Below are 13,212 nucleotides of genomic sequence, written 5' to 3' on the forward strand. Positions count from 1 at the left end.
ATTCCACCCTAATATAATATGTGACTGAATTATAGATTTCAAAATTACTTATAATCATTTCCTCCCTCACTTGCTGTACCTGCCAAGAACCTCAGGATTATGTGTGATGTCATTGATAGTGGCAGCCAGGGGTGTAAGAAATTCAGTTTTTGCCCGGTTCTGTTCAGTCGAAAGATGCTCCCTCATAGTACTGTCACAAGTCTGCAACTATAGAGTCTCTTCACTATCCTGGGGGAGAACATTTCCCTCAGCAGCAGCTGTGTAATGCTGAACTGGGAGTCCAAACCTGACACCACTCTGATTCCCGTATGGCAACTGGTCATGGGAATCACACCAGAGATATATTGGACATGCTCAATACTTTCACTGATATTCTAGGCTGGAGGTTTCTCAGGGGAAAGACATTATAAAGGGGCTCTGGAACCTAAAGATTATGTCTCTTTTGCTGGCACCTCAGTTCCAGAGTTCAGCCATTAAAAAGAGACCCAGGAAGCCCATATTTGTCCCCTAGACCGAAGTTCCTCACAAAACACATACCGATGAGCACTGAGAAAGCTCACACTGATGATGGGAGAGGGGTGGTTGAGTGATCTCATACTTCAGTTATTGGGTAGAACCTGTGCAACAGCAGTGAAGTAGAGAGGGCCCCTGCACCCTCACTGGGAAACTGGAGCAGAAAACCTTCACTTCCACCAGCCACCCAAGGAGGGTAAATACCATCCTTACACACCAACCAGGTAACTGATTTTTTTACTGATCGTTTTGGGCTCCTTGGCCCAGCTGGGATTTAGGAAGAAGACTTGGGTTATGGGTAGCAAGTGGCAGTTATATAACCAGCTTCCTAAAAGCAACTGCAAAACTCCCTGCAGCAGAGGTTAATGTTTATGTTGAGATGGAAGCCTAGATAATTTTGTTTGGAAAGTGTGTTCAGGTATCAGTGGCGTTAGCTGCAGATATAGGAGAAATACAGAAACTGGAGCAGCTGGAGGGCCATATTTTCAAGAATTGACTCTTCTTGTGGATGCAAAATAATTTAGGGGATTTAGATGTCTAAGTGGTTGATTTCACCTATAAACTCTGACCTTTGGGTGTCTAAAGAACTTGAATTGAACCTGGGCGTTGTCATTTAAGGAATTAAACAGTTCCCTAGAACTGAAGATATGAATTTGGAAAATATTGTGGCATAGGTAGTTTGTGTTCTTCACTGCTTGACAATTTGATTCAAATTAAAATTAGATTGTCAGGTAAAAGGAGTGTGCAGGTCTTAATCAGTCTTTATCCTCTTCTACTAGAGCCAATTTCTGAAGCTCTGACTTGTTGAATAGCATCTAACTCCATGAGTGGTCCCATTGATTACAATGAAGCAATTTACAGCGTAAGGGCATAGTCACTGGAGCACAAGTAACAGAATCTGACCTTTCATGTTTTGGGTCTATTTCTTTAAAAAAACATTTGCTCACCTTTATCTCTGCTCCATTGTGCCATGGCTTTTCAGTATACCTACCTGAAGATCTTCTAAGGCAAAAAAAGTGTTGTTGAGGGATCTCTAAATCACACAGGCTGCAGCAATAAAGGACAATGAAGCAAAATCAACACAATAATTCTTAATTTCCTTTCTTACACGGCGTTGTCAGCAAATTGTAATGTTATATTACCATAATCCTTATCTAATTTGTTTCCATTACTGCTTATGGCTGAAAACACGCCTTCTGTGCTATTCTCGATGGGAGGCAGACAGAAATATTTTGGTTAATAAGAAACAGACTTCAGAGGGGTTGCGTGATAAATTCTGTGCCCCTGTTATATCCTGTGGTTCCTTTCCCCTGTACAAAAGGAGTTTGCTATGTGCTTGATAAAATTATTTAATACAGGTGAAATGTAAAGCTAGCATTTTCCTGGTATTTTAATAGCTTTGAAATGTATATAATCTGTACAATATTCAATACTGTTATATTAAAAGTGATGTTACACATTTTGTTTTAAAAGCTGCAAAAGCCAAATTCTTACTGTGGATTGATGTGTTCCACAGTCTTTGAAGTCCAGGGGAGATGGCAGATGCAGACTTTGGATCGATACCTGGCCAACTTTCTTATGATTCACACATCGTTGATAAATTATCACATGATGCTTATCCAATGAATTGTGTCAAACCATGTAACAAAATTGTATAATAGATATCTGCCATATGGTTTATTTCTGTATGCAATCCAGGAATGTTGAAAATTAAAATATAATTGACATGTTTGGCTTTGTCAAAGGATGTCAATATAAAACAAGTCCTAGAACAGAAAGAGAAAAAAGTTTGGCATAGAGAAAGGAATATGTCCAAACAAGGGGAGAAACTGGTTTTTCTTAGGCTTATGTACTTTAACAAGGTTATTAGTGCAAATGAGGATGACTATTGTGCCGCATTATTGTTGCATTTAGCCTTGGCAGTGTAACTGCATCTGTACTGTTCCGGGTACTGCCCTCTACTTAATTAACACTTTATGATACGCTTTTAGGCATGAACTTCTGGAAGAAGCTCGGAGAAAGGGATTGCCTTTTGCACAGTGGGACGGGCCTACAGTGGTTGCGTGGCTAGAGGTAAGTATTAAGAGGAGAACTCAGAAACATGGATCTTATTCACAAAACCTCTGTATTTCCTTTACCCTCACAAATTCTAAGGGACAGTATTTGGAAAGAAAGTTTGAATGTTTCCTTTTCTTACTTTCTATTAACTGTAGCATCACTGCCAGCAGCGGGTGACAGGAACAGGAAGGTAGGGGGCAGAGACGGAAGCTGCCTAGAGGGAGATAGAAGCATATTGGATGGGATGGAAGTAAAAAGGTTTATTAGCTCTGGAGAATGCTCCCCTTGAACATCTGGAATTGAACCCTGGATTCCTGAATCTCAATATTCCTCTGCTGTCAGCAAAGGTCTAGGAAATCCACTGGATGAATGTGTGTGTGTGTGTCTGTTTAATTTCCCCTAGTGGCAGATCTGTGTAGAGGATCTTACCCTCCCAAACAGTATGTGGTCATGTAATGTAAAGACTTTTCAGAATAAATAAGTACAAGGGGGACAAATTAAAGTAACCTTATTTCTGGCATTTCCTAACTTTTCATTGCTTGACTATCATCTTAACATCCTTTAAACATAGTTATTTTGTGTGTAATTTATGTGCGTATGGCTCAGATGCATCTTAAGAGCTGTGAGCTTCCTTAACCAATTCTGATAAAGTATCTCAATCTTGATCTGCAACCTGTTTGCTTGGAACAATGGGTATATGCTTCTCAAAGATGCTATTTGTGTCACACTAAGTGGTTGTTTCTGATGTAGATAAATGTCTGCTGTAGAGTTGATTAAGATTTGCACTCTCCTTTTTACCCATTAATGTAATTTAAATTTGAATCAAGTTCTACAGAAGTGAAGAACTCAAACTACTTAGGCCACACTCCTTTCCAAATTGTTGTCTTCTGTTCTAAAGAACTGTTTCATTGCAAACTAAGTGAAGGGTTTGGCTTGAAGAGAGTCTGAAAAGGAGAAAAAACCTTTTTTGCTTAAAGAATATATGCATAGAAAATATGAGAGAAGATGCATTATGAAGCTATGCATAATTTTTTCACAGTCCTTTGGCTAAGATCAGTTATGTTGGCAGTTCTGTACCTGGGACCTGGACTCGATCTGCTTACATGTCCCTATGAAACTTTACATGCCAATTCATTTTGGGTTTAGCTCGTGCTTTAAGACTCAGTCCTGTATGTGTGGTGCTACATCCCTTCAGGAGGACTTCAAGGAGGGGACTGCATCAGAAAGGAACCCAATCTCTCCCCAAGCTTCTTGATGTACCGTATTTCAGCACAGCCTGCTTCCCCACAGTGCTCCTCTGTAGACCAGTGTATGATGAGGAGGCAGGGATCCACTTCCTCCCAGACTCTCCCCGTCCACTGTGTAGCGCTCTACTCCTCAGGTGAACATGGAGAATCTGACTGCACTCCCCTGGGCACTGGAACTGTGGTGATAGCTGACCTTTATGTGAGCCATCTGAAGTGAGGACTATTTGCCCTCCCCTCCCTTGGGCATCTGTCCCAATCTGGCCCTTCAGAATGTCTTCCTTTTCAGAAACGAGTAATATGGTTTTTCATAATTACTGAACTGCAGCCAGAACGATTAGTGCTAGTGAAGTGTGGTTTCTGAAGGTTTTGCCAGACTTTATTAACCCTCAACAAGATTTAGTGCTCAAGCAACTGGTCTCCTGACAATCTGTGATGATAAGCAAGTTACAATGGTACCAGTGATGAGCCATCAGAAAATTTCACTCCTGTTATGGGAAAGGACAATAGGAAACTCAGTGACATCCAAGAGAGAAGTCTATGTCTGTCTCTTTTTGTGCAAAATTCCCAATTTTCAGTTGTAGGTTTTTAATATGGTAAAAATAGGAATTTTCCTAAGATTTGAGAACATTTCGGTGAGAATTTCAATCATTTTGAGAAACATCAGTGAATGTTGTGAGGCTTGACTGAATCTCATAGAGGTCTAAATCTGAAGAGAATACTTGGGGAGGGGAGAAATCTTGCCAACTTTCCTTTTCGTAGCCCCTATTCTAATGGAACGTGCCAAGTAATCCATATAGATAGCTGCCTTCCTGGATCATCCCTTGAGGCACCAGGCAGTTTTAGTGGCTTATAGACGTTGTAGTTCAGTGCACTAGAGGTTGGTACCAGGCATAACACTGCCCAAAACAAGACAGAAGAGCACTCTGTCAGCCTCTGGGAATTGGAGGAGATTCCAAAAGGATAAGCTGTAGTACCCAAGTCTGCACTTGTGGAACATTATGTTTTCTCTACAGTGAGCATTTTTTAGCTCTTTGTAGATCCTGTTTGTTCCCCATCGTATGAAATTTATCAGATAACTCTCTTTGCGGTAGACATTTGCAATATGAAGATTTAGGTGCAATGTTGAGTATTTCATTGCACTGTAGGACATAGTTAAATCAGACATGCTTCCACCTGTCCTTGATGGCTGGTGAGGTGCATGTGGATTAACCGATTCCATGTTTTAGAGAGTTTCCATGTGTGCATTTTCCCCCTTGGTAAAACAGTTTATAATGCCCAAAGACATTGTAGAGAATTTAGGCTTATATTTTCAAAATTATATGTTCATTGTCAATGTTCAATTTAAGACACACAGAACATAAATTTTCACTAGTGTGGTGCATGGGCACTTCCCATTTACTTCAGACAGAGTTGCAGATGCTTAGCACCTATGAAAATGTTTCTAGTTCAAGCAAGAATTGTTCCAGTTCAAACAGGAACTATTGTAGGGAAGTTCTATGGCCTGTGTTATGCAAGAGATGAGATTAGTTGGTTACGGTGGACACTTCTGGCCTTGGAATCTATTAATTCTATGAAAATAATCCAGACCTAGGTATCCCGAATTGGAAACCCAAAATTAGTGAACACTCTGGAAAATGTAAGCCTGAATTGGTACAGTATTATGGGTGTTCAGAAGGCACTCAGTTCCATGCTGATGGGTGTGGCATAGGAAACAGAATAGAAAAGAAGGTTTGTACACGACCAAAAACTAATGCATTCATTTGAAAAGTGCATGGTGACACCTTATATTTGAAAAGTACATGTTTCATTTTAATATTTTATATATAATGAAATGTGTGTGCATGTGCATGCACACCCACAGACACACATTTTTAGAAGTAAACAGAGCTTGACTGTCCTATAAGAGAATAGACAAAGCCCAGTTGTAGGCTTTTTGTTTAAACACCTTATTTTGGGACAAACTTGGGAGTCTGTGATGAGATTATAAAATATGTGTGTGCACCCATTGCCTGTACAACACCTGAGTTTGCACATGCAAAAGGGCCTTTGCACAAATGAATTGGTGAGTACTTGTAGCCTCTTATAAAATCCGTGAATGCACGTTTTCAGGATCAGGACTTTAGTGTGTGTATAATTTTGTGGCATAATTTAGGTATCTTTTAAAATTTGGCCTTTTAGTTCATTTCTAGAAACACATGCAATAATAGGGACAGTAGTGAACAGTGTACCATATAATTAATCATATGGTATTTTGGGGGGGAGGAGAGGATGTTTATAGAAATAATTTAAAGCATAAGAAAAGAAAACATTAACCAATTTAAAAAAATCCATGCCCCACTATAAAAAGATATAGTGGGCCTCAAGTTTTAGATGTCCAACTTGTGACCCCTTAAAGAGGCCTGATTTTCAGTGAGCATCTGTTTTCTTTAAATTTCTTAAGTTGGGCACCCAAATCACTAGTCACTTTTTGAAAATTCTGGCAAGTTATGTCTTTTGATCTGCTTCTGCCCATTTCATTATAATTTCATGTATTTCATACTGTGACTACGAGCTACCTGGTTTTGGGGTTGTTTTTTTTGTTTGTTTGTTTGTTTGTTTTTTTGAGGGTGCAGTGATTTGGGGAGTTCACCTTAATTTTTTTACTATGGAATTCTTTCCTATGGATGAGAGGATCTGGATGTTCTTGCAGTCATAATAATAAGGTGACACAACAGGCAGTGTGTCTTTTTGTGTGTCTAGAAGAATGCGTGGGTTGTATTAAGGCAGAAGACTCAAGAAAGAATTATCACCAGGGAAGTACCATAATTGTTCTAAAGTGCACTTCTTGAAGTGTCTTCCTATTGTTATGAAGTAATTTTAAATTCCCCAAAATATGGGAGTTGGGTGCAGCAAAGGGCTAGTGCAGTAGCTTTTCATTTCTGGCAATCCTGGGTTTCATATCTTGTCCTGGGTCACAAGTGCCAACGAGTAAATGAGTTTGCGGGTGCCCTCTTGGACTGGATTTTCAGCAGGAGGCAACTGCCAAACAGTTTAGCACAGTTCAGTCATATGGCCAGTCTCTGCTCAAAAGAGGGTCAGGAAAAGAGTGGTAAGAGTGTGGCAGGCAGTTGAGTGTATGTGTCTCTGAAAATTCCAGCTCAGAGACATACCTGTGCTAGAACTAAATGATCTGACACACTCAACATAGGGTATAGCTGCCAGGGCACAAGGAGCTAGCCACTCTGAGCCATCCAAGATGCTAGGTGTATATCAAGGCAGCTAGCCCTACCTATGTCTCATGCTGCTGGGGTTATACTCTATTTTTAGCACACTGTCTCTCACTGAGTGAGCGCAGGTATGTCTCCTCAAGCTGGGAGCGTATGCATATGCTAAAAAACATGCCTGTATTCGACATTCCTGTTATGGTTCTGGAACACCAGAGAGCTCCATTCGTACCACAGTCCAGAATTCCAAGAATTGACGAATTCATAACGTCAAAATCACTTTTCGATAAGACTTATTGCCTGTGGAAAGCCTGAATCTGCATATGCAAAAGGGCCTTTCACAAACTGGTGATTTGCACGTTTGTGCATTACCGAAGTAATTCACAGGGGTTGGCAGATGTCTTAATAAACTAAATCCTGTATGAAATCTCAGAAACTGAGTTCTACTGTCTTAAACTGGTGACTTTATTCTTGACAGCTATGGTTGGGAATGCCTGCCTGGTATGTTGCTGCTTGCCGTGCAAATGTGAAGAGTGGAGCCATTATGTCTGCATTGTCTGATACTGAGATTCAGAGAGAAATTGGAATCAGCAACCCTCTCCATCGCTTAAAGCTCCGACTAGCAATCCAGGAGATGGTATCACTTACAAGTCCATCAGCTCCTCCCACTTCTAGAACAGTGAGTCACATTCAGCTAACTTTCTTTCTCATGCTTGTTCCTATATCAGAATCCATAGCAAAAGTTATGTAATATGAGAGTGAATCTATGGCAACACACACTTCAAAATCAATATGAATCATCCTGAAGAGGGTGGAAGTGCTTTTCCTTGCCTTTCTTGCTTGTTGATCATTGATATCTTCCTGTAACAAATAATCTTTTTTTTATAACGTTTTGCTTCTGATTAACCTTGAAATTACCTCAGTGTTCAATATGAGAGAAGGGCAAACCTCAAAATGCTCACAGATGTTCTGTATAAACACCCAGTATTTGAAAACTTAGTTGTACTTTTGCAGGTATTTTATCTTCCCTTTTCTCCAAAACACATCCTCTCCCCAAATGCACCATATACTTTTCCTGCCTCGGTTTTTTCCTCCCACAGAACTCTCTTGACCATCCCTCTTTCTCTCTTTTTCAATTATCCCCCAGCCTGGGTCTGCTGATTTAGTATCCTCCTGCTTTTCTTTCCTCCCTCAGAGAAGCAGCAAGAATATGTGGGTATGTAGTGAGAAGAGGGAAGAGAAGTAGAGAGTGTAATGCTGTGGGTGATGAGAGGAGAAAGAGATGGCAGGTCAAGAGTACATATAGGAGAGAGAATGAAAGTGGTGGGGAGAAGCATGTTTGAAAGAGAACAAAGGTGAGAAGAGAAGTGGAAGTGTATTTAGGAGGGTGAGAATTGTGTGTGGGTGTGTTATGGTAAAAGTGTGAGTGGAGGTGGGGAGAAAGAGAACAAAGGGGCTACGCTAGTGGGAAGAGAAATAAAGGATGGAAGTTAGGAAGGGAGAGAATCATGAGACAAATGGTGAAGGCTAAGAAATAGATGGCAGGAAGTATGGCGAGAAAGCTGGGCCGAGAAAGATATATTGGAGGTCAGAAAAAGAGAGAGGGACAGATGGGAATTGTGGAGAAATGGTGAGGGGGAAAGGCTGAGGTGTAGAGACCCCAAAGGAAAAAAGGACAGAGAGAAAGTCCAGAAAAAAAAAACAATAGACAGCAAGAAAAAGAGATGAAGCAAATGAATCAAAGTGAGAGAAAAATGGGAGAAAAAAAAGAACGGGAAAAGAAATGGAAACACCTAAGACAACACTCAAATTTAGGGCTAGTACATTGTATTAGGAGTGATTATCTCCCTACGTAGTACAGTATTTCCCTGCCAGAAAAGGGGCAGCTGATTGAAAAGGCAGGGGGCCAGGGGCAGCATGCCTGGGAAGGAGTGAGATAGGTTCTAACACCTTCACTTTTCCATTTGGGCACCGAGCCTTGGTTTGGATCAGCATCCAAAAGTCTGGATGCTTATTCAAACCCCTGTGTACAAACCTTCTGAGTCTGCAAAGTGAGGTTTGAAATTTCCAGAGAATAAGCAATTTTGTAGCTTCTGGCACGTGCTAATTTCAGTCAGAGGCAAATACAAGAACAGCTTTTTTCATGTAAAATGTTTTCAAGTCTGTAAGTGGAAGCTGGGCTGAAATATGGGGACAGAGTTAAGGTGATTTTTAAATGTGCAGTGTAATATATTACACTTCTACTTTCATTGAAGAGATTGAACTGTGAGGCTATTTGAATATTTATCTAACTTCTCTTAACTGTTAGTTTCCATGTTTAAATGCTCAATGCTAATGATCTGTGCTGTACATAAATTGTAAATCTATTACCGAGTAACAGTCTTAAAGTTAGTAAAGATTTGTATCTGAGTTTGTGTTCTGTTTTTTCCCTTACATAGGAAAGACCAGTCCTCTTACTGATTAATTATATAGATATAGGGCAAAAGTTAAACCTGAATTTTAAAGAGTTGTATTTATTTGTGAGGAATGAGCTAAATAGAATAGCGTTCCTTGGCTGAGAGATCAAACTTTGGCATTTTGAAACCAAAATAAAAACATAATATAAGGAAACAATTGCAAACACCAATTTGAGCAGGTGAATTTTATCTATGATAGTGAAATGTATCTTGAACAAACGGTAGCTGCAAGTTGCTGCATAATCAGGTGGCCATAAAACTCTTTACAACACGCTCACTTTTGTGCTGTCATTATGTCAAATACAACTCTGCACCACTTGATCTGCACAATCAGTTTATCTATAGTGTGCCCATCATGGTAGTTTTTGAGCCCTATGATCTAATACTTTAACATCTTTTAGAGCTTTATGTATGCGGTCAAAACATGTCTGCTATTTCCGTAACTGGTAAGGGCCAACTTCTGTTACTCTTACTTTGAGGAGGACCGTTTTCCTTAAGATTTCTACTACTCAAAATGCTCCTCATCAAAGTAGTACTACTCTATCAGTAATTGGGCCCTAAGAATCTGGCATATGTATGCAAAAGCTCAAGGATCAATCTTGCTCTTATTGAAGACAAGAGCAAAAAATCATAATGACTTAGGGTAAATTTTGAAACACACCTAAGTACCATTTTCAAAAGTGACTTAGGCACTGAGAAGTCTGAGTTTCATTGAAAGTCAGATTTTACCCTGAACATCTGAGATTTTATATTTCCATTGTTGAGGAACCTTTAAAGACTATAGTTACAAAAACACCTGCATTCAACAACCCTCCTATATACTATTGCCAGAGTATTACTGATCCACAAAGAAAGACGTTTCATGTGAATAGAGCACTATAATTTTGACAACTTTGTTCTGGTTAAATAAAAGCAGACATTTACATTTTAGTTCCATTCATAGCACAAGAAAATCATTGAGATTTACCAGATGAGATGTCACATATTCAGGCTAGAAATCTGGGGGTAGAGTGTGCTTTTTGCACTTAGCCCTGAGTGATTGGTGGCATGCAGCTGCACCGTGAGTCATAAGTTGCCTGTCCTCTCTCTTTCTCCAGATGGAAGTTAATTTACTGCAGCCTTTGCCCTGGTGTGCTCAGCCAGTTCTTGCACCTCCTTACTTCGCTGCCTGGTCACACGGGGGCAAATCAGAATCTAACCCTTATTAAAAGCAATGGAATGAGAAAAAAATGGAACATTTTTAAAAGAAATTTTCCAGGAATGTTTGACTAACAGAATTGTAGGGAAAGGGATCTTATGTTCTATTACAATGCAAGTACAGTATGTGTGCAGAACTTTTAGGCGGGAAATTCTTCACTGAATGAGAACCCTCCTCAGGATTCAGTTACCACATAAAAGCTTCTATCCGCTCTTTGGGTGATATACTTAACTGTTATTCTTTCCTTTTTAATGGTATTCAGAGAATTTCCACCATTAGGAGTAAGACATTTCATCCACGAGTTCTGGTTGATAAGCAATCATCTGTTCAGATCTTAGTGAAGCCAGATGTAAAGCAAGTTGTCTAAAGTTCTCTCTAGTTGCAGCTCAATTGAGGCAAGAACATGGTTGTGCTGATTGTGATGCTATACGCTGTTAACTTACAGTGGTGCTGCCTTTCTTCTTTACCACTGCTTACCTAATGTGGATTCTGCCTGCTTCCCTGTGGGCCTTATTAACAGCCCTCAGGCAATGTTTGGGTGACCCATGAAGAAATGGAAAATCTTGCAGCTCCAGCCAAAACGGTTAGTCTTTCTAATTTTATTTAGACAACAGTGATGTTTGTTTTAATGCCAAGAACACAACTGAAGTTTATCTAGTTGAATACAATTGTCAGACCACCTGTAGACTGTTTCTCAAAGATACCATTAGAAAGGTAAAAGTAGTGGTGAAACTGAATGTAAAAATGTGATGACAGCTCCCTAAAAAATAAAATACCAAATATATTACAATCACAGAGACTATGTTAACTTGCACACAGTAATGAAGTTTCATTATACAGCCGTAGTTCAGTTTTTTGAAACATTAACTTGTATGTCATGCTGTGTTGAACGTGAAAGAAAAGTATTTAATATAAAGGAACACTCTCAATTTGAAATCTAGTCTGTTAAAAATGAGTTTATAACAGTTCAGCACCACACCTGCCCCTAAAATCTCCTTTCCTGTATCACTTGAATTGTGATAATGTTGACACTGAGAGCTGTTAATCTACAGGAAGCCTAAACAGTATGTAATTAGGAACAAAAATGCTTTAGGTAGATAGAATCCTCTCTTTTGAAGCAAAGTTGTTCACATTTTTGGGACTTAGAGTGATATTGTGCCATTGATTTTTTGCAAACATCTCGCTGATTTTGGTAGAGACTTAAAATGTATGTCAGTACACACCGCCCATTCAATGGCTCAGATTTTTTTCATTCTCCAAAACCTCAGGTTAGAATTATATTTTTGTTTTCAAAGGTAAGATTTTTCTATACCAGCATAAGAACAGGCTTGTAAGAAATTAACTAAGCCTAAAAAAAAGATGTATGAAGCCTTATTTTCAGTTCATAATAATTTATGGTTAGCCGAGCCCCTAAACGGTAGTGGAGATGCTAAATCTACATTTTAATGCAGCAAAGATAGATTTATTATACATTTACATTTGTTGCAATGTTTTACATATTCGTTATACATTTCATGGAGTAATTTCCTTACCAATTATTTTTTACAACTGAGCTGCTTCTCAGCTTTAGCATTATTGGTAAAGAAAACACTCACACAATAATACCTTGAGCACCAACCAACAGAAGTAGCCCTGGAAAACTGACCAGGAAAAAAAGAACTCACTTTTGATACAGGAAAGTGAGTAGCTTTATTGCAAGCTGTTGCAACAAAATGTTACTGTTAACATCATTGATTGAAACTGTTACTTTTTCCTTTTGGGTATGTGCATGTCAAACAGGAGAGATTTGCAAGTATTCACAGATCTGAACCAGGGCAAAATTTCAACCATTCTTCCTGTAAATACAACTTTCATTTACACTATGAATGATTTGAGACTTTGCTGGACAAAACAGTGGGTTACTCCTAATTTACAATATTTTGAGACAAAAGAGCAAAATTTGACAGTAATACTTGCTTTTGTGAAAACCACCCCGGGAGTCTGAGATGAGTTTGTAAAATTTCACAAAGCTGTGAAGATTTTGTATATCTCTAATATTTTGCTGGATTTGTCAGCCTTAATTATAATGGTATCAGTTTTGATAGTTTAGATAAGCGGTTTGCCATTGATACTAGGTCAAATGCATTATCAGCATATTTATTTGTACATTTCTCTTTGTACTAGTATTAACATTTGCATCTTTTGCTTCTTGACTTGTGTTTGTTGTATTTTGTACCTGCTTTACTAATGGCTGCCTGCCGATAATACAGAAAGAGTCTGAGGAAGGCAGCTGGGCCCAGGTATGAATTTTTTGCACTTTACACTTTCAGGATGGAAAACTAATAATAATTTAATTAGTATAGAAATAGAAAACCTTGTAACATTGTTTCAGTTGTTGTATCAGAGTCTATTTCTGTGATTTCATATTAATAATTTAAATATAATGAATATCTTTTACATTTTTTCAATTCAAAGAAAAACTTTTTGACAGATTTGTACATGAAACATAAATAGTGTATTTGCGGCAAATACTTTCCTTTATATAATTTGCTGTGATC

At 38.9% G+C, this 13,212-nt stretch overlaps 1 protein-coding gene across 2 annotated transcripts in view; it reads left to right on the forward strand.

The window, feature by feature from the left end:
• The window catches only part of PPFIA2 (PTPRF interacting protein alpha 2), a 534,766-nt gene that overhangs the window by 497,190 nt on the left and 24,364 nt on the right, over window positions 1–13,212 (forward strand). The window contains exons 22-25 of one of the 2 annotated variants that reach the window (XM_067559878.1): window positions 2,505–2,586; window positions 7,500–7,700; window positions 11,196–11,258; window positions 12,925–12,954. In XM_067559878.1, coding sequence (XP_067415979.1) covers window positions 2,505–2,586; window positions 7,500–7,700; window positions 11,196–11,258; window positions 12,925–12,954 — 376 coding nt within the window. The remainder of the gene's footprint in view (window positions 1–2,504; window positions 2,587–7,499; window positions 7,701–11,195; window positions 11,259–12,924; window positions 12,955–13,212) is intronic. The other variant, XM_067559879.1, reaches the window with a different exon arrangement.

The sequence above is a fragment of the Emydura macquarii genome, unplaced genomic scaffold (genome assembly GCF_026122565.2).
Source record: "Emydura macquarii macquarii isolate MOO-44397 ecotype Brisbane River unplaced genomic scaffold, CSIRO-AGI_Emac_v2 contig_2205, whole genome shotgun sequence".
Taxonomy (NCBI): Eukaryota; Metazoa; Chordata; order Testudines; family Chelidae; genus Emydura; species Emydura macquarii.